The sequence below is a fragment of the Suricata suricatta genome, chromosome 17 (assembly GCF_006229205.1).
Source record: "Suricata suricatta isolate VVHF042 chromosome 17, meerkat_22Aug2017_6uvM2_HiC, whole genome shotgun sequence".
Taxonomy (NCBI): Eukaryota; Metazoa; Chordata; class Mammalia; order Carnivora; family Herpestidae; genus Suricata; species Suricata suricatta.
In genome coordinates, this window is record NC_043716.1 from 11,273,755 (window position 1) to 11,301,426 (window position 27,672).

At 50.1% G+C, this 27,672-nt stretch overlaps 1 protein-coding gene across 7 annotated transcripts in view; it reads right to left on the bottom strand.

Annotated features, from left to right (window-relative positions):
• Positions 1 to 27,672, bottom strand: part of MPRIP (myosin phosphatase Rho interacting protein) — a 153,173-nt gene that overhangs the window by 28,495 nt on the left and 97,006 nt on the right. For 6 of the 7 annotated variants that reach the window (XM_029928058.1, XM_029928059.1, XM_029928056.1 and 3 more), the window contains exons 8-14: positions 17,567 to 17,708; positions 16,590 to 16,703; positions 14,919 to 14,975; positions 13,609 to 13,677; positions 9,236 to 9,325; positions 4,907 to 5,016; positions 1,555 to 2,119 (exon numbers count right to left, since the gene is read on the bottom strand). In XM_029928058.1, coding sequence (XP_029783918.1) covers positions 1,555 to 2,119; positions 4,907 to 5,016; positions 9,236 to 9,325; positions 13,609 to 13,677; positions 14,919 to 14,975; positions 16,590 to 16,703; positions 17,567 to 17,708 — 1,147 coding nt within the window. The remainder of the gene's footprint in view (positions 1 to 1,554; positions 2,120 to 4,906; positions 5,017 to 9,235; positions 9,326 to 13,608; positions 13,678 to 14,918; positions 14,976 to 16,589; positions 16,704 to 17,566; positions 17,709 to 27,672) is intronic. The other variant, XM_029928055.1, reaches the window with a different exon arrangement.

Genomic DNA, 27,672 nt, shown 5'->3' on the forward strand with positions numbered 1-27,672 from the left:
GCTGTCTCTCTCTCTGTCTCACAAAAATAAATTAAAAAAACCATTAAAAGATTAAGTCTTAAGAAAAATAAAGTTTTTAACAATAAGGAGAGAAAGGCCGTCCTGCGGGGCCTTCCGGTTTCCTCCGTGTGGCCAAACAGGCCAGTGCTGCCCCAGGGCAGCTCTCACTCCAGGCTTCCACCGAAACAACTCCTTTTGGCCACTTTTATATAATGGATTCCAAACAAAATTCTCTGTGCAGAAAGGGTTCCAGAGGGGTTCCATAAGATGTACAAAGTGAGCAAGCTATGTCACTCTTCTTGCTTTCAGTGGCTTTGAATTCAGTCATTCATCCATCTACCTGTTCTCCAAGCACTCGGTAGACGCCTACTAGATGCAGGGCTGTGTGGGCCCGCCTGCCCCGCCCGCTGGAGCGGCTGTGGTGAGCGGGAAGCGTGGGCAGTGGACGAGCCGGGTGCTGCCAGGCTGGGCTCTGGGAGGCACAGAATCCCGGCTTTCCGACTCCGCTGTCCACGGCAGATTTGTGGCCCAACGTGTGGCCTGCAGCCAGCAGGTCTATTTTGACAGCAGTGGGAGTTTGAAGTGGTTTTTTAATTGCATCTTGACTTTATTATTACACTTATGTGTATAGAAAATGGGAAAAAAAAGTGATGATGTCAGTGATGAAGGTCAGCTCGTGAACTTGAGAGGAAGAGAGGTGAAGGCAGGCCAAAGTGACAACTCTTCCACTTCAAGGAGCTACTTAGGTAAAAGGACACATTTAAAGCATACTGCTGAGTGCTCCTAAGAGGCAGTCCAACGCTGTACCGTCTTGTTCAGGAAACTCCCTGTTCGAATTCAGAAATCCACTAGAGTCCCCCCAAATTTGATGTCTGGATATGCTTTCCTGCAAGAGTCCACCGTTATAGGTGCGGGAACTGGCTCATCTGTGCATCCTGGAAGGTAGCCTTCGCGGTGGGGGCAGGGCAACAACCCTGGCACCCGGGGCCTCGGTCTTACATCTCAAATATACCTGACTGTCTAGAATCCAGCCTCTGCCTCTTGCTGCCGCCGCACTCAAGTCCCAGCAGCAGCTGGTTACTGTGCTGCTATGAAAACCTCAGGGCTCGGCTCGGCTCTGCCTCCAGCTCTGGCCCCTTCGAACCAGGGCCACCTACCAAATGTGGAAGCCTAGCTCTGCTCATGCCCCTCTCCTACCTAAAAGAGAATAGGACAGGGACCCACCTGGGTCCTGGGTGCCATTAGCCTAGTCTCTGGCTACCTCCGATGTGGTATCCCCACCACATGGCTAATGCCTTGTCCTTCCAGAAAAGCCTAGCGTCCCCTCCCTGCCACCTTGCATGATCTGGCACTCTCCCATACCTCTCAGTGCCTGTACTGTGCTCTAAGAACCTGTCTGTCCATGTGTCTGTCTCCCAGAGTGGTCTGCAAGTCCCTAAGACAAGAGACCACATGTCCCTCATTATTATGTGGCTGAACCACGCAGGCCACACCAGGCACAGCAGGTGCTGGGGAAGGCTGCTGCAGGGAACCGGCCACCTGTCAGACCATTACCTCCTTCTCCAGCAGACAGGTCAGCTCGTGAGTGGAGAGTCGGTCACTTCCATCCTCGGAGGAAGACAGGTGCAGGGGGGCAATGGGCACCTGCTTTTCTTCCCGGAGAGGAGTGGTCTCCACCTGGTGCCACCGCTGCTCGATCTCCACATGGACGTTCTGGGTCTTAAGGTCGGTGGTCACAGGCAGCCCCGGGCTCCGGTCGACCTCCATCCGCAGGGCCGTGTCGTCAGTGCCGGGCCCATCCATGCTATCGAGCATCCCGAAGCGCTTGCGGCGTTCTTCCCGCCGCCGTGCACGCTCCCGCTCCAGCTCCCCGGCCTCAGCCTCGGGGTGGCCATCGGAGGCCCCAGCGGCGCTGGCCCTCTCCTGGGCCATGGCCTGCTGGATAGGGCGGAACTCGGCCCAGTCAAAAGTCTTAGAGCGCCCCTCCCGCCTCCGCTCGCGAGCCCGGCTCCTCTTCTGCTCAGGGTCCGACTCTCCACGCTCCCCCTCTGGTTGCTCACTCGGCCTCGGGCAGGTCTCAAAGGAGGAGCTGCTCCGGTTCTTCTCCTCTGGCAACGAGCTGCGGGCGAGGGGCGGACAGCCTGTGAGGTGCGGCTCGCGGGGACAGCCACCCACCTGTGGGGCACCCGGCTCCACTACGTTCTCCTTCTGTGCCAGAGTCACCCAGGAGAGGGGTGGAAAAAATACTTCGCCTCTACCCATGTCCCTTCCATGGGGGGGGGGGGGACCCAAAGTGGGTTCTGAGTGGGGATGGGAAAGGACGAGCCCCAGGAGTCTCAGAAGTTGCCAGCCTCGACCTTGGAGGTCCTCTGACACAGAAGATGCTGCAGGGGAGTGTCATGATGGGGACCCTGTCAGGCTGCGCTGGGCAGGGGTGACAGAATGAACAAGACCAGCCACTTTCCTCAAAAGGCTCAAGGGTTTTGAAACAAGCAAGTAAATAAACCGAACAGCTTGTATTTTCGGAAAACCACTCTGGGGGCTGGTGACAGATGGATCAGAGCAAGAGGCCTGAGACAACTGTGGCCAGTGAGAGAGATGGCCCAGGTGGCACCCATGTGCCCACACCGTGCAGGAAGGGAGTGGGACTCAAGGGCTCCTCTGCTTGCCAAGTAAGGAATCCATGCCCTTGTCTAGCATGCCCCAGAGCAAAGATTTCTAGAGAGCAGGCTGCCTGAGCAGGGGTGAAGTGGGGGCAGCAGGTGTGGTGGATTGAGGCCCCTGGTGCTGCAAGCTGGCAGAACAGAGCTGTAAGCCACTTGGGACCCAGCGGGGGCAGTGGGGGTGGGGGAGGAGTGCTCCAGGGAGCACCTGTCTCTGAACGGGGGTCAAAGAGAAGGGAGCCTGGGACAGAGGCTGCTCAGGGAAAGAGTGTGTGGTCGTCGTCATGCCCTGGCATCCCACGTGCTTCAGGGCAGGGGACCTGCAAGTTCCCAGTGTAAGACCACAGGGGCATTTGAATAAAAGTTCTCCAAGAAGAACCTTCCAATGCCACTGAACGGAGGGCTGCCCCGGGCTGGCAGCCGTGCGGGGTGTCCTGCCTGCACGGACAGCTGGCAGCCGCAGCAGTGGCTCCAGGAGAGGAAGCCCTCAGCTCCCAGGCAGGACGCCCCTGAAATGCTCTGCCACAGGTACAGGGGGACTACGGTGCACGGCTCAAGCCTGCGTCTCTGATATCTATATCTGTTTCTAGTACCTTCTTGGGACCTGGCCCTGTAAGTGCTAAAAAAAAAAAAAAAAAAAAAAAAAAAAAAAAAAAAAAATTAAATTAAATTAAAAAATTCCAAAATTTTCTCACACTGTAAAAGCTGACATAAGACCAGCAGAAAGGCTGAAAACTGGGGGAGAGTGAAGAGCCCCTAACTTTGAGATTTGCTAATTCTGAAGTAAATTCTAGTCCAGAAGACCACTCAGTTAACCTTTCCACACGAACAAAAGCCCTGGTCCCTGTGGGCCTGCAGTCCCTGAACAGAGCCTGCGTCTGACTGTGGCAGGAATTGTGAATGTCAGCCTAGGAAGTGCTTCTCAGGAGAGGCGTGTGCACACGTGTGCTCAAGTGTGTGAGTTCACACCTGTTCTGAGGCTCAAGCCTCATGCCTGCCCTGTGACATCCCAAAGCTGACTGCTCTGAGCCGGGACCCCCGGTCCCCGCACAGGGCCGAGCCCTGGTCGAGCAGCCAGCGCCGGCTGGGACACGGCGGGCAGGGGAACGGTGGGGCCAGGACAGGACCTCAGGTCCTCTCGTGCCCACCACCCACGTCACTGTGACAGCGGCCATGCCAGAGAACCCCGACTTGCCTTTCTTGCTTTGCTATGGGGACGTCCTCAAGGTGTGCAGAGTGCTGACCTTGTAAAGCTCTGGTCTCTGCTCGGTAGCCAGAGGCTGCCGCAGGACACGGCCCCGTGAGGACGTCAGTGCCCCCTTCATCTCTGCAGGCAGGAGGCACCCACTAACAAACAAGCCAGCTCTCCTAATAGGACACTTGTGAGCTTGTCCTGGCCACCAATGCCTGGTCTGACTGACAGGAACAACCAAATACTCTCTTCGTTTAATAAATAAAGGAACGAACAAACAATGCCAGTAACCATGTGAGGGAATGCTCTCTTCCTCCCTTCTGTTCAAAGAGGCGCAGTGTCACTAGGAAGGAGGCAGGGCCTTGACAAAGACCTGGCATGGCCACAGCCGCCCCAGGTCTCTGAGGGGTACAGCCAGGGGCGGCCAACAACACAAGAAAGACACCTGAGAGTCACCCAAACCACCTGCCCTGAGGAGTGGGGCTGAGGGGTCTCAGGACAGAAGCGGGCTCCGAAGTCCTCAGGGGAGAAGAGCCGAGTTCTTTCTTTAAAAATGCAAACAGGTTTCTAACCCCCGGAGCTGAGGAGGAAAGCATGTGGCAAATGATGAGGTACACACCACAGAGACTTCACATGAGGGAAGGACAAGTTTTCCAACTCGGGCTCCCAAGTAACCTCTTCCTGGTTGTGCACAAATCCAAGAGACACAGGAGTGAAGCAAAAAGACCAAGAAAAAGGCACGCTGTGGTGGCCTGTGGTCGTGGCTCTGGGGCTGCCCAGCGCCCAGGCCGACGGGCTCCTCCCGCCTGTGCAGGCTGGACAGGGGCACAGACTATACCAGCCAGGCTTTGAGGAAAAAAATGTAACCTGAGGCAGAAAAACCGGGAAGTCAAACAGAGACCACGAGGGGCCAGCCAATGGCGGGATGATGCGGGAAGGAGGCACCTCTGCTAGGGCAGGTGTGAGCTCAGGTCCCAAAGGAACCAGATCCAAGAGGGAGCAAGGCCGTGGCCAGCCCGGAGAGTGGCTCCCTCGGGGGCGCAGGTCTTACCTCGTCACGTCTGGGGCGGAGGTTGGGTGCACGTGCTTCATGATGGTCTGGATCCAATTCCGCCGGATTCCAGATGTCATAGCAGAGAGCGTGAATTCTCCCTCCTTGGTCTGCACAAAAGATGAGCTGTTATCAGTGATTGTCACCTCCTAGCCCCCAAAGGACATGCAGCCAGGTGGCTGTCCTAGGAGTACTGCGTGCATCCTCCTCCTCGAATAAGAGCCAGTAAAAGAAGGAAAGAGCAAATCTGCTTTCATGGCGGCCTCAGCCATCTCCCTCGGCTTCCTGTGTGCTTACAACGTCCCCAGCACCAGATGGGTCATCCTGCTCTTCAAGGGGCTCTCAGACTGGGGCAGGGAGGAGGGGACAGCAGGAGCCAACAACACAGCCAGTGTGTTGGGAGCAGTGGGTGCATAGGGGACTCCCAGGCTGGGGACACAGCCCAGCACCATGCAGCCATGCACAGGTGACTGGGAGACAGTGGCAGACATGGGACTTAACAGGTGGTTTGGGCGTGATACCGGCCAGGCTGTCAGGCTGAGACGGGGCAGGGAGACCCGCTGAGCCAGCAGGGCAGTGGTCCAGATGGTGACAGAGAAGAGGGAGGCTCTGGAGAGGTAAAGGAGGTGGTGTGCAGTCCCTCACTGACAGGATATGGGAGGGGAGAGAGACGGGGGCGGAGAGTGGCAGCAGGGCCAGTGAGTGAAGAGTGGCCTCTGGGACATAATCCTTGTGTCACTGAGCCACCCTGCCAGGCACCACCCAAGAAAGGGAGGGGCAGGAAACGCAGGTGGTGGTCTCGTGGAGTGCATTTCCCTGTTTCCGCACTCCAGGCTGCATGTCACAGAAGAAGTGAGGGTGTCGGAGCTGTTCGTTATGCTGCTCGGGCTTCTCACAGATAGACCTGTGAGACGCGCCAGCTACTCAGTGGAGGGGAAGGTGAAATCACCAGGCGGTTTGGGGATGGGCACTGGCACAGCCAGAGGCCAAAATACAAGAGACCACGAGCTGACCCAGCGAGAGCTGACCCAGCATGCCGCAGAGCATCCCTTGCCCCTGCCGGCGTGCCCAGTCAGGTGGCCGACAGCCAACGCCCAGCTCATCTGTCCTTCATCGGTCTCCAGATGTCAACCAGGACATGTAAACCAGAGACGGGGTGCTGCTCAGAGCTCTCTGAAGCACGGCTCCTTATGCCCTGGGGACCCTCTCGTGCACCCATGGGTCTTTTGCTTCCTCTCGCTCCAGGCGGGGGTGTTTCAGGAGTCTGACCTCAGTGATCTGCACATTCTCTCCCATGAGCTCATCTCTCCCCTCCGGCAAGCTCTTTCCAAACCAGGTCCATGCTTGTGTTGTGACTTCCCATCTAATGTTCCTGGGAGTCCACCAGGGCCTCAAACACAGGGCTGGCCAGAATTCCAGAGACTCCCCTTCTGGGTGCCGCCTGACTTCTGCACAAAGCTCACTGTGCTCCAGGTGCGAGGCCTCACACCTGCCTCCTCCACCGGAGTCACGGCCCTCACACCCTTCCACCACGGGCCCTCTCACCACTTTGTTCGCCTCCTGCTTTTACCTTCTCTCCTTTCTAAGTACCCTGCATGTCCTGCTGGATATGTCTTACTAAGACACATTTGCCTCATGCCTTCTAACATGTTCTAGAGCTTCCTTCAACCTCACGACAAGACAGACTCCTGACCCGGCCCTCAGGGCTCCCACGTGCTACCCTCACACTTACCCTTCTGCACTCCGCTCCCTGATGAGTGCCACCAGGTCTGGTAGCCGGGCAAGAACACTGCACACTCAGCTCTCACCAGTGTCTCTCAACACCGTAAAGCTCCTTGGTGGCCTGGGCCGAGCCCTCCTGGAAGCCACCCTCCTGCACTGAAAGCAGCCTGGAACAGGGCTGAACGTGGAGGGCTCAGCACGGGCCCGGAAAGCCCTATTTCACCTGCCACGGTCTCCAACACTGTCTGATGCGTTGGCGAGCCAAGCACATCTACTCCTCCTACAGGGACGAGGGCGTCACAGCAGGGCAGCATGGGCCACCAAGATCTGCCAGCTCACGCTCCAGCTCTGGTGGCAGGCCATCAGTGCAACCTCCAACTAGGACGTGGTGTCCACACAGCTGCCCCTCAGGGAGGGAACGCCAGGATCAGTAGCCTGGTGGGCTGCTGCCTGAATTTCTCCTTATAATAAACTCTCTAGCCTTTCGGTCTGAACCTTGGGCTCCTCTGGGTTGGTAACGACAAGTGAGTCCCAATGTGCCTGATCTACTCTACAGAGATACAACTGAGTTTCCAGATGCAAAGATCTAAAGGCAAGAGCCTATTGGGGCATCTGGGTGGCTTAGTCAGCAGAACATCTGACTTTAGTGCAGGTCATGATCTTGTAGTTCCTGAGTTCAAGCCCCGCATCAGGCTCTGTGCTGACAGCTTGGAGTCTGGAGCCTGCTTCGGATTCTGTATCTCCCTCTTTCCTGCCACTCCCCTGCTCATGCTCTGTCTCTGTCTCTCTCTCTTTCTCTCTCAAAAATAAACATTAAAAAATAAAAAAGGCGAGAACCTATTAAAGGCGATGCCCTTGGAGTTCTAGCTCTTTGTGAGAAAAAAAGCCCTGGGTGGCAGTTCTGTCCGGCTGCTCGCCATCATGCACTCCTAAGGCTCTTGTGACGTAAGGATTAGCTCCACCCAAAGAGAAGTCTGGCTATTGTCCCAGCTCCTGGGAAGTAACCTACTCAAGGTGGGGGGCTGGTCACTCCAGAAAGACCAGCCGTAAAGGGAGAAAGCTGGGGCTCTGGGACACGGGAAATCAGGTGACATCTGGGGGGAGGGCCAGAAATTGCACTTGACACATGGATAAGTTAACTCAATCACCAACAATCATGAAGCTTCAATAAAAACTCTGGCCACTGACTGGGGTGAACTTCCTGAGTGGGAAGCTCTGGGTAGAGCCACACATCATCCAAGAGGGGAATGCATTCCTGAGGACTTGGAAGGTTTGTGTTTAGGGTCATCCTGGTGCAATTCTCCAGGGGTCTTCCTCTGGGCTTGTTTGGATTTGTATCCTTCTGCTACAACAAAACTACAATTGTAAACACAGTGCTCCTGTTTTTTATTTATTTTTGAGAGACAGAAAGAGACAGTGTGAGCAGGGGAGGGTCAGAGAGAGGGAGATACAGAATCCGAAGCAGGCTCCAGGCTATGAGCTAGCTGTCAGCACAGAGCCAGACGTGGGGCTTGAACTCACGAACTGTGAGATCATGACCTGAGCTGAATCCGGATACTTAGCCGACTAGCCACCCAGGCGCCCCTGAACTTTTTTTTAATGTTTATTTTTGAAGAAGAGAGATACAGAATGTGAGTGGGGGAGGGGCAGAGAGAGAGGGAGACACAGAATCCAAAGCAGACTCCAGGCTGAGTTGTCAGGACAGAGCCCGACACAGGGCTCAAACTCAGAAACAGTGAGATCATGACCTGAGCTGAAGATGAACACTTAACCGAATGAGCCGCCCAGGCGCCCTGACTGTGCCCTAACCTTGAGCCAGACTGCCTCCAGAGAGCCTACAAGCCACCAATTTTAATGAAACGGCTAAAAACCATTTTATTTTTTCTACCATATTTCTTTTTTTTAAAAAATGGTTTTTTTTTGAGAGAGGGAGAGACAGCATGAGCAGGGGAAGGTCAGAGAGAGAGGGAGAGAGGGAGAGACACAGAATCTGAAGACAGGCTCCAGGCTCTGAGCTAGCCGTTAGCCCAGAGCCCAATGCGGGGCTTGAACCCACAAACTGTGAGATCATGACCTGATCCGAAGTTGGACGCTTAACCGACTGAGCCGTCCAGGGGCCCCTATCATATTTATTTTTAAGGACAGGGGAAATGCCTTGCTTGCCTGAGTCCTTCACAAGATCGTGGGGGAACAAAAGAATTATGAATAGATGGATAAAGGTCCAAATGAAAGAACAAATCTGTGAAACTTAATATTTAAGGCTTAACACTTCCACCTTTATTCCCCATGTCCCATTGTCTTTCCCCAACGGCAACATTTAAAAAAAAGAAAAAAGAACTTTTAGTAACAGAAATCTTAATGTCTAATGTCTTGCTCAGATCACAAGTTGGAGTTGGGATGAGGTGCTAAGGACACAGGAGGGCACAGGTCAAGGCAACTCACACTGATGGGAATGAACACACATTGATCGTGCCTGTGGGAGGTCATGCTTATCCACAGGTGTCCCTGGACCAGGACATCAGGTCTTTGGAGAAGTGTCCTGGTGGGTCAAGCCCGTGTCCCCCACCTCCACACCAAGCCTGTCTCTACGCTCCACCCCAGGCTCACATGTATCTGGAAGCCATAGTTTCTCTGGACTGGATACTCGGTGACATCATAACAGGTGGACAAGTCAATTTCTCCATCCAGGTCAGCAGCCTATGGAGAGACAGGAGTGGATCTTAGGAGACTTCGAAAGTCAAAAGTGAACACTGAGGCAAATGAATTTCCATGGTAGCTTGATTTTTAATGGGCATGTCCACTGACAAGTGAGGACACTGCATAGCCCTGGCTACCTGGGAGCAGCAACGCCATTTCCCCATGCGTCCTGCCAAAGATGTCCATCCCATCCATGCCAGGGGCCCTCCAACATCATGGTGGAACTCTTACACTCTTAAACACTAAGAACCCCAGAGAGTTTTCATTTATGTGGGTTTTATCTATTGATGATATTTTAACACAGAAGGAATAAACATGAAAAAAAGGTAAACATTTATTTGCTCCTTTAGGAACACAAACCATTTTAATTTTTTGCTAAATATTTTTTAAAGTCAGGAAGAGATTTTTGCAAATCTTTATTATTTTTGTCTTTTTAAAAATTTAAATAGTTTATTACCAAGTTGGTTTCCACATAACACCCAGTGCTCTTCCCCACAAGTGCCCCCTCCATGACAATCACCCCCTTCCCCTTCCCCCTTCCCTCCTCAGCCCTCAGTTTGTTCTCAGCATTTAAAAGTCTCTCATGATTTACCTCACTCCCTCTCCCCAACTCTTTTCCCCCCCTTTTCCCCTTCCCATGGCCCCCTATTAGGTTTCTCCTGCTAGACCTATGACTGACAACATATGGTATCTGTCCTTCTCTGCCTGACTTATTTCACTTAGCATGACTCCCTCCAGGTCCATCTACTTTCCTACAAATGGCCAGATTTCATTCTTCCTCATTGCCATGTAGTACTCATTATATGTGTGTGTGTATATATATATATATATATATATATATATATATATATATATACATACACACCACATCTTCTTGATCCATTCCTCAGTTGATGGACATTTAGGCTCTTTCCATGATTTGACTATTGTTCAAAGTGCCGCTGTGAACACTGGGGTACATGTGCCCCTATGCATCAGCACTCCTGTATCCCTTGAGTAGATCCCCAGCAGTGCTATTGCTGGGTCATAGGGGAATTCTATTGTTAAGTTTTTGAGGAGCCTCCACACTGTTTTCCAGAGCGGCTGCACCAGTTTACATTCCCACCAACAGTGTAGGAGGGTGCCCGTCTCTCCACACCCTCACCAGCATACACCAAAAATGAAGCAACAGAAAGAGAAATCAAGAAACGGATCCCATTCACAACTGCACGAAAAATCATAAAATACCAAGGAATAAACCTAACCAAAGATGTAAAAGACCCATACGCTGAAAACTATAGAAGACTTATGAAGGAAATTGAAGAAGACACAAAGAAATGGAAAAACATTCTGTGCTCATGGATCGGAAGAATAAACATTGTTACAGTGTCATTATTACCCAAAGCAATTTACACATTCAATGCAATCCCCATCAAAATTGCACCAGCATTCTTCTCAAAGCTAGAACAAACTAGCTTAAAATTCGTATGGAACCACAAAAAACCCCGAATAGCTAAAGTAATATTGAAGAAGAAAACCAAAACAGAAGGCATCACAATCCCAGACTTTAGCCTCTACTACAAAGCTGTCATCATCAAGACAGTATGGTATTGGCACAAAAACAGACACATAGACCAATGGAATAGAATAGAGAGCCCAGAACTGGACCCACAAGTGTATGGCCAATTAATCTTTGACAAAGCAGGAAAGAGTATCCAATGGAAAAAGACAGCCTCTTCACCAGGTGGTGCTGGGAGAACTGGACAGCAACATGGAAAAGAATAAAACTAGACCACTTTCTTACACTGTACACAAAAATAAACTCAAAATGGATGAAGGACCTGAATGTGAGAAAGAAAACAATAAAAACCCAAGAGGAGAAAGTAGGAAACAGTCTCCTTGACCTCAACCACAGCAATTTCCTCCTAGACACATCCCCAAAGGCAAGGGAATCAAGCACAAATCTTTCTTCAAAGGCTTGACTTCCAAGGACAGCTGGATTCTCTTGTCTGTTGCTGCATTCAGCCTGTCCAATACATAGTTTTGACTGAAGTACAGCTGAGCCTTGGGTCGTGTGGGTCCAGTTATACAGAGCTTGTTTGCAAGGTAGCACAGCCCTCTAAATGTACTTTCTCTTCCTTAGGATTTTCTTTATAGCCTTTTCTTTTCTCTGGCTTGTAAGGATACAGTATATAATGCATATAACATACAGATACATGTTAATCTGTTGGCAGTCTATTAGCAGTGAAGTTTTGGGGGAGTCAGAAGTTAGATGCACATTTCCCACTGTGTCAGCACCCCCAACCTCTGCATCGTTCAAGGGTCAACTGTATATGAAGACAGTGCAGCCTAACGTAGACACAAACTGGAAAAGAGAGACGTATTTTATAGTTCTTTCTTTTCTCCACTCCCCACCTCCGGTTTTATTGAGGAACAACTGACATCCATCACGTACAACCTGAAGATGTGCAGCGTGATGGTTTGATGTACACATATTGTGAAAAGCTGTACTTTCTTAAAGGTGAACTGCAGAGTGGAATCTGAGATCCTGCCAAGGAACTTTCCATACTGTTCTATTAAAATCCATGGTTTTCGCCTGCCCTCTGAATGGATCTTTACTCGTGCATGATTTTCAAATTTTACGTATTGGTCATTTGGAAGATATCAAGTTAATGCATATCTTCCAAGTTGACACATTTCATTATATAAGATCAAAACATCTGTTAGTATTACCCCCAGTCCATCAGGAGCGTCCGTCAGTAAAGTCTGTGACAGTGAATACAAATTTCCCACCGTTCCTGTTTTCCTCGAAAGCTCAAATTCTGTCACTGGCAACAAACAGGTGACTGTTTTCCTTAAAGGAATAGATTCCCTTGGTTCATTTTTAAGCCAGTGTTTGCCAGACACCCAAGCTTAGTGAGCAGCATTTCTGTCCGTTGTTTGAGTGTGGACAGTGCTGCACAAGGAGAAGCTGCACGTTCACCTGGCGGTGTGGACAGGGCACACGTGTTTCTCTGCGAGGCACCCATGATGCTCTGATAGCAGCCACGGCGCCATATGCTCACTGCCCACATGGAGTCACAGAATGCAGAAAAGATGAGTATTCAGAATTGAGACTTTAAATGGCATTTTAACTTTTTAACAATAGTTTTGAGTGTACCCGTACATCAGCCCCCTGAAACGGTCTCCATGGGTCCAGAGACCACACTCCTGAGACCACACACTGCTGCTGCTCTGTACCCACCCCACCAACCACATGCCCTCCGTGCTCCCCAATTTCAGGCAGCACCAGGGGCCTGACGCCCACACTACTTGTCTACCCTGTGTACTAGTATCTCTCCACTGCAGCCTACCAAAGTTCAGGGCATGTAAATTGTATAACTAGCTAAGTATATAACTAGCTAATCTAGATTCTTGCCAACCTTCTGCTACTGTAAAAGTGCAGGGGGGGCGCCTGGGTGGCTCAGTCAGTTGAGCATTCGACTTCGGCTCAGGTCATGATCTCATGGTTTGTGGGTTCGAGCCCCGCATCAGGCTCTGTGCTGGCAGCTCACAGCCTGGAGCCTGCTTCGGATTCTGTGTCTCCCTCTCTCTCTGACCCTCCCTTGCTCACGCTGTCTCTCTCTCAAAAATAAATAAAAAAAAATTAAAAAAAAAGTGCAGGGACCCTGGGTGTGGATCTTCTCCTGTATGTGGGAATATATCTGAAGGATCCCTGGAGTGGCATGCAAGGGGAAAGGTAGGAACGCAGACTTGCCAAATTACTCAAAGAACACGATATTTTTTTAAGTGAAGCAAAAGAGCCCCTTCTGGTTGGTCTTCAGCCATGGAATCAGGGCAGTCAACTGGGCCTACCAAATTCATCTGCCACATCCCATCTTTGTCCAAAAGACAAAGACTAGATTTAGTTTTGTTTCAAGAGACTCAGTTCTCTGCAAAATCTTTGTAGAAAAAACAAAACTCTCCATCCTAAGTTTTTAAATATGACATCCTTCAGAGTTTTTCCAAGAACAGAGAAAAGAGAAGCCACTGAAACACTGTGCCCCCGGGTCCCTACGGCAGAGCCTCGAAACAGCCCAATGTTTCAGAAGACTCAGTGATGAGAACATCAAAAGCTGATGGCACTATGCTCAGACTTCACACCAGATCCAGACTAGGAAACGCAAGGTGGCCACTTGGACACCCGTCAATGGACAGAGGGATGTCAGCCTGGAGAAGCAGTGTCTGGGAGCACTGGGCCCCTGGGCCCCGCCTGGACCCCTTCGGCTGTCTCCACAATTAGGAAGGAAACCAAAAACACTCACCTCCTCAGCCACCGAATCCCTGTAGTATCTTAGGCTTTGATCAGCAAGGACAAACCAGTGTTTCTTCCACTAAAAGGGAAGGGAAAACCCACACTCAGCTACCGTGCAGCACACTTACTGCTCCAAGGCGATCCACAGCCAGAGTCCTGGGGGCACCTCCCAGAGCACAGGAAAAGCAGAGGGCAGGCGGCCCCTCCCACAAGTGGCAGACACACACAGGCCTCTGCTCAGGCTGCAGGCAGCCATGCGCACATGATGTCCGGGCACTTGCTAAGCTGCGGCTCCCCCGTGACAAGGCAGCATGGAGCGCTGGGGTGGGCCGCAGGCTAAAGGCTCCCTGTAACCCACAGTGGTGTGGCTGGTGAGAAGTGCTTCGCAGTCCTCAATCTCAAATCCAGAGGCTGCAGAGAGGGGGTTGGGCCCTCAGAGCTGACAAGTGGCTGTGAAAACAGCATCTCCATCGTAAGGTGGCTGTCTGTGAGCCACAGCCACCGGCTGGCTAACCGGAGGGGCATGCCCACCTGCAGCCAGCAGGAGCAAACCAGCCAGCCAAACTCCCAAGTCTTCACTGTGAGGAGCAAGGAGGGAGACTTGAGTCTTCAGGCAAGGCCAAGGGGAATGATATGGAGGAGAGAGAAAAAGAGGATATTTCGGCATGGTTGCTCAGGAAGCAAGAAGGGGAGCTCAGGAGGGCAGGGTCTCAGGTTTCGGGGCCTCAGTACAAACTAGCAGGCTCCTCTTCGTGCCTCCTTGGAGGCCTGGCCTTTCAACCCCAAGCAGGGTCGAGGTGGGGCTGGCGGGTCCAGCTGCAAATGGCTCTCCCTGCTGGAGTCTGACGGCAAGAACAAACCGCACCGGCTCTTCCCAGAACCGTGGCAGGAGCTGGCGTCTCTGGCCGAGTCCAGCCGCCCTTGCCTGTGGTCTACTTGGCCTGCCTCAGATGCAACCACAAGCCAACCACACAACCAGAGGCTTCCCTGTCCCTGGGACTTTTAGGGAAGACTACCAGGTAGGGAGCTGGTGTAGAACGCCCCCCTAGCCCGAGGCTGAGATCCTTGCTGGGTGCAGGGGGTGATCTTCTCCAGTGGCCCCCACCTCTCACTGCAGAACCGAGAGTCGAGGAGGCTGTGCACCTCCGCTTCCCTGAGAAGAGGGGGGTCTCGGCCACAGTCCTGGTCCACCAGACAAGGGTCATGCCGGAGGTGAGGGATCAAGTCAGTGCTCCCACCCCTGCCAGGACAGGACAGGCAGACCCCATACCTGCCCCCCAGCCCTTCAGGGGCCACGGCAGCCCAGCCCTGCACACTCACCTGGCCGTCCTCATACTGCTTGGTCAGCCAGCCTTTCTTGAAGTTCAGCAGGTCAGGCTAAGAAGGGAGAAGAAAGAATAGTTCAGAAGAGGCATACTGACCTATCCCAGTCGTGGGGAAAGTGGGGCACTGAGGGGGCAGCAGGTGTCTCTCTCCGGATGAGGTGGGCAGCATTTCTCCACCTGCCAGACAAGCTGGAATGGCCCGCCTTGCTCAGGCGGGTGCTGCCCGCCAACCCTCCACTGATTCGTGTGTCTTCAAGGAAGGAGATGCCAGCTTGGCGGGCAGACGGGAGGGAGGGGCATGGCCTCAGTGCCCTGTGGGCACAACAGCAGCTGGGCTGCCCGGACGCTCTGACAGAAGCCTGCCCGGCAGCAGAGGACGGCCCGGAGGGGAGTCAGTTAGTGTTTCACGCGAAGGGGAAAATCTGCAGTGACCACTAAAAGGAGAAATCAGAAGTTCTCGCAGAAGCCACAGGAAGATGGAGAGAGGAAAATGGAGAGAGGAAGACGGAGAAACGGAGACCAGGTGTGGTGTTGAGCAAGATGCAGCAGAGACCCTGCCAAGACCTTGGGGCTCCCTATCTACCAGGACGAGTTTCAGTCTCCATGACTCTGCAAGATGCAAACCCAGGACAGCTGACAGGTGAGTGGGGGAGCTGTCCCTGCTGGGCTCTACTGTGTCCGTGTCCCTGGGCCTGGGGAGCAGCCTGAGGAAGCACTTTAGGACCACCCGGAGCCCCACTGGGCCCTGCTTGTGTTTCACAGCTGGGCCCTGGCAAGCGGCACCTAAAGAGATGCGGATCATCCTTCCCCTCGGCCCCTGCGCTCGCTCTCCCTGCTCTACAGCTATCTGCACCTCCGCCAGAGACGGGCTGTGAGGTCTCTCTGTATCTGAAGGACCAGGAGGGAGTTACACGAATGGGGCGAAGTGGCAGGGTGACCAACAGCAACATGTGTTCCAGGAGCCTCTGCATCAAACCTCAGAGCAGCATCCAGACTCCATGAAAAGACAACCTTGTTCTGGGTAAGAAGCCCTCCCGTCCTGCCTCAGCTGCATGTGTGTGGCTAGTGGCTCCATGCCCTAGTGGTAGAAGTGGCACCAACCATGGGCTTCTCAGAAGGCTGAGGACAAGGCAGAGAGGCACCCCGGGTGACCATGTACATAGCTGTCCTTCATTTCTGGGGCCTCTGGCTGGCCACTCTCGGCTCCCCAAGGGAGCACCGGACCCATCTGGCCACTCCCCACCTGTACCTCCACTGTTGCAGCTCAAGTGACCTTGGGCAAAGGCATGTCTCCTTCTGTCCTGCGACACCAGGAATGAGGCAAGGGCTCCCAGCAAGAAGGGGCTCCTGCCTCCCAAATGTCACAGAAACAAACACCCAAAGTAAGAACACAGGTTCCTTGTTGCTGTGGCCCTAGTTCTTTGAAGTCAGGATTTTGCTGCCTTGGCCAAGTAGTCTCCTCTACTGGTGACCTCAGAGCTCAGGATGCCCAAGGATCCAGAAAAGGGAAAGAGACACAGCATCTGCTTCCCAGGCACAGACACAAAGGCCCGTGCAGAGGGGACAGCCAGCATGAACGCACGGACATAAGCAGACAGGGACCCCAAGTGACAGAAGCAGCAGGAGCAGCGTCTCCGGGCCTCAGTGCGCGGCCGCCTGAGCTCACCGTCAGGGAGGACTCCGTGGACCTCCTGTCCAGTGACTTGGCTCTTCGGTGTGGAGACAGGGGGGAGGCCGAGGTGTCCGGGAGAGGAGCTGTGGGGGCTTCGCTGGGGAGGTCCTGTGGCAGAGAGCAGCCGCGGATCAGTATGAGCCGGGAAGTCAGGCGGGGAGCAGGGAGACCTCAGCTGGGGCTGAGGGAGAGGCAAGACTGTTCCCAGGCGAGGACGCGAGCTCTTTGTCTGGGCTCCCGTGGCAAGTCTGGGCCAGAGCAGGGACTGGAGCCAGTGTCCTGGGACTCCTCGTCCAACGCCTTCCACTTCCACACAGCGGGTTCAAAGACGCATTCGTTGTTAAAGCAGCCTTTTCTTTCAGATGCGCTAGTCATCATCACTCTCCTGTCCCATCTCCATCCCCTGGCTTCTCGGGGTCCCAGAAGCAAGAGCCCCAGGCTCTGTGGCAGCGAGCAGCAGAGCACCTCATGAGCCCAGACAGGGGCTGGGGAGGAAGATGAAGATCGGACACAGCAGGGCGACAAGAGGCAGGGGGACTGCCTGGGAGGAAGATTTCAGAAGAGAGATCTGCCTTGTGGACTAAGGAGAGAAGCGAGGGCAACGGCCGCCACTCGAAGGAAAGAGGAAGGAAGGTGCTCAGTCTCGTGGCTGGGCTGCCTCGGAGAGAAAGAGAGCAGCTCCAGTTATGAGCTGGGATCTAAGGCTCGCTAGACTGGCCTTTAGCAGAGCTGGATGAAGTTCTGACAGAAGATGCAGAAGACAGGCCTTGCCCTCAAGGAAGGACTAATTGGAGGAGAGGAAAGACCGGAGCAAACAACCAGGAAATGAGAGCAGGAAGCCCATCGGAAGTGCCCCTAGGCGTGTCGGGGGCTCCCGTGAGAAGGTGTGGGGCCAGAAGCTGACGGTGCCCTTGGGGCCGTCCACAGCACTGCTTGGGCCTCAGCGCTATTCCCAGGCCCCAGATACTCACGCGTTTCCTGGGAAATGCCCTCTTCTCACTGCGGCCCTGGCGAGTGTCACTTGATGGCGAGGGCCCGGCTGACGAGTTAGTCTCCATGTGCTCTGTCTTCTCAATGTCCAAGGCCTCAAATTTCTCAATGACCTGGGACCTCCTACAAGAGAGGACACGAGGCTGCTGAGGGGGAGACAGGGTCCCCCCACAGCCTGAGGCGGGCTTGGTCTTGAGTTGCAGAGGGCTCCTTCAGCCAGCACCACCATGCCGGGCCCATCCCAGCCTTCCCCGGGTCTCCCCCTTTGCGGGGCGTGTGGGCTGTGCACACAGAACATCTGGCCAGTTCACCTGACGCCCCGGCCCGAGCTCCCTCTCCCACCACCATGGACGGGGAAGCCATGCAGGGGCTGGTGGCAGCTCAGGGGCAAGGGCCTTCCCCGCCCCCCCCAGTCTGTCCTTGCCTTCTACCCCCCCTCCCCACCCCAGAAGCTTCTGCATAGTCTGTTAACACACTTGGCAGTCACACAGCTCATCGCCTGGCCTCCTTTCCTGAGCCACAGACATGATCAGAAGGCAGCCACCACCTTGGAGGGTGGCAGCCTGGGTCCTCATTGCAACCCCAGATGCAGACCACGATGCAGCCCCCACCCCAGGGCATCCAAAAGTTAGCAAGAAAAAGGCCCATGAATTAACATTGTTTCTGCCAACAGTAAAAAGAATCAAAAACCAAATTAAAATAAAAACAAAGCAAGTTGATTTCGTGTGAAAGGCCGGCGCATCGTCAGGCCATCTACGGCTGGAGACGGAGCTGAGATGGGAGCGAAGCAGGCGAAGGAAGGGCGAGTAACGTCACACAGCGACACAGCAGGAGAAGGTGCAGAGGGGCAAGACCTGGAAGAAAATAAGGCTGGAAAATGAATAAACAGAAAGGGACTGCTTTTTAAAATCAAATAATGGTAAATCAAAATTATCCAAAGAATTAAAAAAACAAAAACCCAAGGTGATCACGGAGAAGGAGAGACCATCCTTGTCCCTGAGTCACAAGGAGTCGCCACAGTGGCTGAGGGCAGGGAGGCCAGGTGGGGCACATGGGCTGAGGCCTCGTCCTCACCCCTGGGGGTCTGAGACTTGGGATTGTTTAAAACAGGGACAACACGGCCCAAAATGGAATCACTTGTGCTAAGCCCACATCACCAAGCTGAGACTTCATATCAAATTAGTTTCTACCTCTCCAGGAATGGAATCTGAAAACAGCCAATCTGGAATTGCCTGGTCAGACTAGTGAGGTGCTGTGCCTGAGAGGCTTGTGCTGTCCCCCAAAGGAAGGTGGCCTTGCCTGTACTCTTTGCCAGTAGCTTCCCTGTCCCACTTCTTTCTGCCTCTTTCATTTTGTACAGCTCCTCAGAGGTCTTTTCTAGCTCCTAGATGGGATGCTGAATCACTGAATAAAGCCAGTAAGACCTTTAAAAGTTACTCAGCAGAATTTTGTTTTTACACATTTGGTGGCAGCGGTGGGACTTGAAGGAAACTTTGGACAGCTTCAAGCACAATGGGAAACAGCTAGCTCTGGTACCTGTGAACCCTTTAAGTTTTCAGTCTTTCTCGCCATTTCCAAGGGCCGTGGGAAGATCCTCTTGGTTCTGAGCTCTGCTCTAGTGCTGAGCTCCTGATCTAATTGGCTTTCTACAGTCCCCCACTCGACTGGACCATGCTGGGAACCGTGGCTAGTTCAGTTCACAGTATTCCACTTGACTGGAACCCCCCCGATCCTTGGTTTAGTACTCAGATTCCCTACTGGGGGCTTCTGATGGTTCCATCTGCACTCTCCATTTCATGGGAGTCCTAGTCCACAGTCCCCCTTCTTTGGGGTCCACTGGTTCTAGTCCCCAGTTCCACGCTGAGAATTGCTGGTGGTGCACACAAAGTTTTATTGGGTTAGTAATATCTTAGTTACTGCTGGTGGATTAGTGTGCCACAAGGTAAAGGCTATTGCTAGTGAGAATCTCAGAAGCCAAAAGCTACAAGATTGGTGGGCACAGGCGGAGCACTTAAAAGCTCTTAAGCGCGCTCGGCACCTAACTCTAAGCATCCCATGTCAGGACAGGCTGGTCATGGAAGGGACACGAGAGTGACCCGAGGTCACCTACCAACCTCAAGAAAACTTACATGCAACGAGGTATGCTGTAAAACACCACACAATTCCCAACCCAGCAGCACATCCCTTTAGGTATTATTTTGGTTCTGTGAGACTCAAAGGCTTGGCTACAAGAGATGGGATCTTTAAGTTCCAGAGCTGAGCACACGGACTTCCAGCACACGTGCACTGATTGTATAGCTACGAACTATCGTCCCAGTAACTATAGATACCTACAAAAATGCAGAATCTTCCTAAAGACAACCCAGAATTAGAGGCGCCGTTATGGGAGTATTCCAATTAGACAAGGTCATTTATTTAAGAAGGGCACTTAAAAGCAGGGACTCCTAAATCAAACAAACAGAATGGGAGACTTATTTTAATTGGTTTGCAGAAGCTTCCAAAGGCTTCAGGATTCCAAAAGTTTCATTGAAAATTTTTTTGTAGAGGCTAATGAAAAATTAAAGACACAAAAGGTATCAAAAACAATATCGAGGTCTCTCTCATTACTCCTTCCTAGAAGATCGGCATAAAAACACTGGCTCAGAAATCAGTATCTTATTTGTAACTAACTGGGCCATTAGAAGAAATTTTGTCCTCAAACATTTTGGGTAAATCCTTCAACACCAACTTGAATGTTTTCATATCTGCCTTTGAAGGAGGTGCCCATATGGGCCCTATCAGAGGTGGTGGGACTCTGGGAGGTTTCCTGGTAAACTGCTACATTATTTTCTGAAACAGCCGATGAAAACTAAAATGAACAAAAACCCTTGCCAAATTCTGGCAGACCTCAGAGGCTACGGAGGGGATCCTGGGAGAACTGGTGGAAGCCAGAGAGTAAGAGTTCATGCCAGACTCAGCTCTCCTGGATGCCCACATGAGAGACCAAAATAAAATTTCACACTGTCCCTTCACTTCCAAATCCAAACCCACTGGTTCTTGATCCTCTCTCTTCAGGGACAGCTACTACCTTCTTGCTCATTCTGTGTCCTAAGAACTTGGCTTGCTGCTGGTTCTTTCTTTTGGCTATCTTTGAGTAACTCTGGACCTTGCGAAGGCAGTAGGTCTACTTTATACCATCTTTGGGTCCCCACTTATATGCTCTGCGGTTCCCAACCAGAAGGGGAGGTGTTCAATACTGCTCGAAACATTTGTTTGTCCTGGCTAAAAGATGACAAGATATCTAAAACAAGTTTTTAAGTAGTTCTGTGGTCAGAAGTTGACCAAGCTGGAAGCTGATAATCAGAGCCTGATATGGTTACGCAGACCTTCTTCCCTAAGCTAAAATGAAACTATGTACCAGAAGAAAAGAAAAAGTATCTGAAGCCTGTACGATAGGATATATTAAACCATTCCAAAGACACTGTTCTAAATCCAGAACACACAAATCTTTTGATTTCCACCTTTATTGGAAATCTCCCCGATACAAAAAAGCAAACTGAGGATAATGTAGCTGGATGGTGGATCGGCTTATGATACCATTTAAGTCAAAACCCAGAAACCTTTGAGGAATTAGAGCAATTGTTCACAAAACCAGAAATTCAGCTCCAGAAACACTTCTAAATCCACCTATCCTTTTTGCCAATACAAAAACCTCCTTTATAGATCTCCAAAGGCTTGTCAAGTATTGTAAAAATTCTGGCCTTAGGAAACAAAAGTCCTTCTTGGAAGCATTTATATTCTTTCCTTGTGCCTTTGTGATGTAAATGTTCTACCTGGTCTTCTCTGGGTCCTCTTATCTAAGGTCTACTCTTTGAAATACAAACTCCAGGGAGGGAATTGTTAGCAGGAAAACAAAAGAGGGAAAGATTATTTGAAACATGAGTAAATGAAAAAATAAAAAGCTTTTGCCATCTGATCATGTAACATTATTTCATCTGCCAGAAACACAATTTGGATCCAACTTATAACTAGTGTCATTTTATATTACTGTATCGTGTCATTTTATATTACTGTATCTGTCCATGGATAAGATTTTAGAATGGAAGCTATAAAGGGGGGGGGGGGAGGGTGTATTTTCCACCTATGGATGGTACTGCCAAAATAAGTTTGTAAAAGCGCTCTCTCAGGTCATGATCTCACGGTCCATGAGTTCAAGCCCCGTGTTAGGCTCTGTGCTAACAGCTCAGAGCTTGGAGCCTGCTTTGGATTCTGTCTGTCTGTCTGTCTGTCTGTCTCTCTGCCCCTCTATGTGCACTCGCTTGCTCTCTCTCTCAAAAATAAACAAACATTAAAAAAAAAAAGAGCTATATTTAATGGGCTGCAAGAAAATTAAGTGCTTATATGTACTAACAATATTCTAAAAATTATAACAGAGTAACCTAATGCATTTTAGGTTCATGTGATCTAGGGAAATGTTCAGTATTAATACTGATTGAAGTTTGTTAATTTAGTTAAAACAGACATGTATTCAGAGTTATCAGCATTAACTATAATACCTTCTCTACAACTTTTATTCTATCTAGGCTTACCGGTCAAATAAGCTCATGGAGCCTATGTTAGAACATAGGATGTTGGCTGACTTTGTCCAAATGTTTCACAAAGTTTTCACAGGTAGTCTAAACCCAACTGATCCATGAATTGAAATATGCATTTTTAGGTGAACTTTTCAGCAATAATTGATTTTTGGTATGTCTACTTAAATGGTTTCCCTAAATCTTGGTAACTTAAAAATCTGAAGAGTTTTACTAAATTAAATGAGTAGTAGTCACTGAATGCCTAGATCATTTCCAAATAAAATACTGAAACATTAATTGCTAAACATTGGTCTATCTACTTTTTTGCTTATTATAAAGAACTTAAAGAGATGTGGGTCTATTCAAAAACACACTTTGTGCTACACTGAAAAACCTATTATGAGAAAGCATGTTTCCAGAAAATACAAAATGTATTTATAAATTTGCTAAGCCACAGAAGACAGTTCACAATTATTTACTACTTTATTCTCCCAAGAAATTAAGGTTTTTAAAGGTTAAAAATTCTATCATACGTAGGATGTGTGTCTCTGGTAAAAGTTATGAGAAATGGAGATCCGTTTTCGTTGAAGGAAAAGAAAAGTAATTTTATCCCGAAGCGAGATGAGCTGTTTCAGAATGAGAAAGAGAAAGAGACAGGACAAAATCAGGATGTAAGAAAGAAGACTGGATCTTCATCTGTGGAAGGGGAGTCTTGGGAAAATAATTTTATACATGGTCAGGCTAACATTTAAAATGAACCTGATTTTTTAAAAAAGATAACTATTAAAATCAAAGGTAAGGTGGTACAGTATCAGAATTTGGCCATCTCTCTTAAAATGAGACCAAAATTTTCTAGGACTTTTGGTCTGCTATCCATAAGACGTTGTGAAAGGGTTTTTACTTTTTAATCAATCTGCTGAGAAAACAGATTTTCTGTCTTATCAAACTAATGTTCTGTGTTTCATGTTGCCTTTATCAGGTCTTTGATTACGGAAGAAATCCTCTATTAAAAGAGCTGGGTCTTCTGTTGTAGGTTTACAATGATATGACTTTCCATACCTACTTGTAAAGTCTGTAGTTGCCACTTTGGTTAAATGATACCCAAGTGTTGTCTCGTACCGATCTAAGATCCTGTGTGACCAAGTGTTTTAAAACCTTTTGATATTTTGACAAACTTCCCAAAAATGCAATTCTAGATGAAGTCTTCTTGACCTACCAGTAACTTGGGGATTTTTCTGAAGATCCCTAAAAATCATTAAATACTCACTCTCTCCTTATAAAAGAAAGATGTTCACTAATTAGGCTTATTTGACACATTACACTACACAGGCAGCATTATCAAATAAGTGATGCTAAGACTTCTTAGGTTCTGATATGTCCTGATGCAATGTTATCAGTCATAATTCTGGCTGTTATAATGTTGAGGGCCACAAAGATAACCAAATTTTCCCTGTCATTAATTATGGGCATTTTTAAGTCTTCTGTCATTTACAGAGAATTACTGTTTTACTTTGACGGTTTAATTTTTTAATGTTTATTCATTTTTGAGAGACAGAGCACAAGTGGGGAGGGGCAGAGAGAGGGGGAAACAGAATCCAAAGCAGGCTCCAGGCTCTGAGTTGACAGCACAGAGACCGATGTGGGGCTCGAACCCATGAACTGTGAGATCATGACCTGAGCCAAAGTCAGGTGCTAAACCAAGTGAACCACCCAGGCGCCCCTACTCTGATGCTTTTACAGAACTGCCTGAGGAAAGGCCTTTGACAATAAAGATTTCTAATAACTTTAAGACCATAAAAAAATGAACAGGGGAAGAATTTCCAGAACTAATGGAAAAACTGGATTCAAGCAGAACAAGAATTAATTACATAGGACTGAATGAACGGAGGATGATTATAATTTTACATGACCATTTGTCTGAAACATTGCTAGTTCCTTAATGTGTTGCTTTTTCAGATCTAGGGAAACCTTTCCACTTACGGGATCTATGTGTGACCTACAGCAATTTGGTAGGGCATACCTTTGTAAACAAAGATGGAACAGCTAAGTTTTTTCTCTATCTGATCCCTCCAGAATCTGTTAACACTTGAGTATTCTTTTCATGGCAATATACTTAGTTATTTGTGTAAGTTCAATAAAACTCCGTTCTCCCTGTAAGAGGACACAACTGGAAACATTGGCTCTATTACCAAGGCTCTGACTGGAGTGTTTCATTTCAGAGATACGCACAGACTCAGATATGACCAGACAGCTGTAAGGGGCTGCTTGGAAAAATGGGGCTGGTACCTGCCCCAGGGTTCCCAGCAGCCTTCCAGTGGGTAATAAGGAAGGTAACTTCCTGGTAGGTCTATGAACCTCAGGACATTTGGGGGGACTCTCAGAAGAGAGAAACTCACCCAAGCTATAGGTACCGCAGGTAGAATCTAATGGCGAGTCTTTGGCTTGGCTTCTTAGCCTCAGAGACGAGACCAAAGTCCCAGCAAAGGTGTCTTGGAAAGAGCTTGTACGGTTGATTGCTATTCTTGCTTTGCTTACAAAACCAGGCCAAGTGTAATGTAAGCCACGTAATTTTAGTGTGACTATCTTTTAAAACAATGGGAGTAACTATAGAGAGAAAAACTTTGCATCTTTGTAGGTATGAGATTCTAGTCTGTTGATGGTCTTTGAGGCTTGGCTCCATGTGCATAACTCGGACTGGCTTCTGAACTCCAGTTTTTGCAAATATCCGGCTAGGACTCTCAAAACTAACATTTCTAATTTTTTCTCCTCCTTTTGCTTTGGAGTCACTAAGAATAAAGACTGCCTTTAAGGGTCCTCCTCACTTCCCAGACGGCAACCAAACTTTAGAAAACTGAACCTTGGGTCTACATCTCTCAATTAAAAGGGGCCTAGCAGCTGGAGACCTCAAACTCAAACTAAGAAGACTGGCTGATATCAAAAGACTGCTTCTACCCAAGAAGCTGAATCGACTTCATGCTTTAAACATGAAATGAAATTCTTTCTTCCTCTCTTCCCTTTACTCTGGCACTGGTCTGGAAAGAATGCCATCCTCCATCTCTCTCAGGCCATTACTAAGGGAGGGTGACGGGGTGGGGGAACTTTCAGATGGCCGGATTTATCATAAACATTACATTACACAAAGATCTCACCAGCAGTACCCATTTATGGAAGGCCAAAATTGTTCTTGATAACAGGACATCCCCTGCCTATCTTTCAGTTAAATAAGAAAATGTCTGAGCTGTGGTCAATGCCACTTACTGCACCTTGGATTAAAACTTCTGGGAAAGTTGAAACCTAACTATATTATATCACTGAAAAAGCAACTTCACTTAAAAAAGTGACTCCTTCGGGGCCCCTGGGTGTTTGAGTCAGTTAAGCGTTTGATTTCGGTTCAGGTCCTGATCTCATGGTCTGTGGGTCAGGCTCCTTGCTGACCGCTCAGAGCCTGGAGCTTGCTTTGGATTCTGTGTTTCCCTCTCTCTCTGCCCCTCTCCAACTCGTGCTCTCTCTCTCTCTCTCTCTCTCTCAAAAAATGAATAAACATTTTTAAAAAATTTAGCAAAAAAAGTGACTCCTTCAATGGAGGTCTCTGGGTTATGTGAATTTGATTGGTTTTGGGTCTCAGAACTACAGATCCAAAATGCATTGCAGACCTGGGACCTTCCTGCTTAAAATGGGCAGGAACAGTTTCCCTTGTGTGCCGTATCCCTGCATAAGTGTTACATGTATGTCTGCAGCCTCTAACCACAGAGCAGCTGACATCTCCAAGACTGGAACATCAGAAAAGGAAGGCAGAGAATAATTGACTTAAAAATATGTGACCCTGAAGTTGTGACCTGTGAGTATCACAGAGATTCAGCAAAAACGTCATGACTTGTGAAAACCACGCAGTCAGAGGAGCCTCGTGCTGGGTATAGAGACGGCTTAAATAGATAAATAAACATCAAATAAAAGTGGGGGGAGAGACTGCTTAAAATAAAAAAGACAACACACCCCGAATAAAGTTACCTACGATAAATCCAAGTCACCAAATGGTGGTTAATACCTCACTTAACTGCAGTTTCAACCTCTCCCAGGCATGGAATCTTAAACCAGTAAATTTGGAATTACCTTGTCAGTGCTAGTGAGTCATCTATCTGATAGACCCTTGCTGTCCTTCAAAGGAAGGTGCCCTTGCCCAAAACAATGCACTCTGCTATTGTTAACTTCCTTGTTCCACCCCCTTCTGCCCATAAAAGCCTCTCCCTCTGGCCTATATAAAGTTCCTCATTTTGTACAGTTCTTCAGAGCTCCTTTCTATTTATTTGATAGATGGGATGCTGCCTGATTTACGAACTGCTGGATAAAACCAATTAAGATCTTTAAAGTTTATTCAGTGGAATTTTGTTTTTTACAACACTGACATATCACCAGGACCAAGGTCTGCCCTCCCACGGACACCCAGGCAAGCGCCCCAAGGTCACCTCACAGGAAGGGTTTTATCTGCATTCAAGTCTAGTGGCAGAGTCAAGGCGAAGCAAGTGAAGGGCCTCTGAGCCCAAAAGATAAATATCTGAGTGAAGACTAATATTGAACTCTAGAAGGAAAAAGAGGGAACGGACTCAAATCCTGAGACCCTGCCAAGAGACTCAGGAAGGGTTACCAGTAGAAATGGACCCCTTAGGGTTTCTTCGTCACAGAAGCCAGGTCCCTGGGCTCTCCGCCAGCCCGCTGTGCTCACACACACACACACAGCAGGAGCTCTGGGGCCCTAACCTTCCGCAGGAGGCGCTCCAGGAGCAGAGCTTGCTGCTAGGCCACCAGGCAGCAGCGGCTGAGGCAAGGCGGCAAGAGAGGGTGCGCAGCGAGCGCAGGAAGCTCAGGCAGCGGCAGGGGCTCCTGGGGACCACACAGCCTGCTTGGCAGATGAGGCCCCAGGCCCCACACACAGACCTAGGTACCACCACTTGCAGAATGAGAGCCCCTCCAACGAACCCTGGGGCCTAGAAAGCCCTGCAAGGCCATGTGGAACAGCCCCCACCGAGTCACACGCGACTCGCATGCTGCAGGCCTGCCAGGGTGCAGAGAGGACTCAGATGAGGGAAGGAAAGTGGCACTTGAGGCGGCCTGTCTGCACAGAGGGGGTTTCTGGTGAGGTCAGCTGTGGCTTATTTTGCAAGGTGAGTGAGATGTTTTTAAACTGGTTCCCTTGAGGTACTGCAGGTGTGGCGGGAAAGGTCCCCCTGGGTTGGCTGATGGCACAGAAAGGAGGCCCCTGCACCTGTGCCCCCCCGCCCCCCGACCTCTCCAGCTTCCCCGCCCTGTGTCAGTCACCAGGAGTTTAACAAGGGCCGTGGCCTCCCCCGTGCTTGTTTGGCAGGGGCTCACCATCCAAAAAAAACTGGAAAAGCTCTGGAGCAAATCTGAAGAGCAGATCTGAGTGGCCTGTAAAGGATGGCTTCAGGGCCATGGCCTGTCAGGAGACCAATCCCCACTGTCCCCTCCACCCCCAGCCTGGATCCTGGGCAGGGCTGGCTCAGCGGTGGCAGACGTCC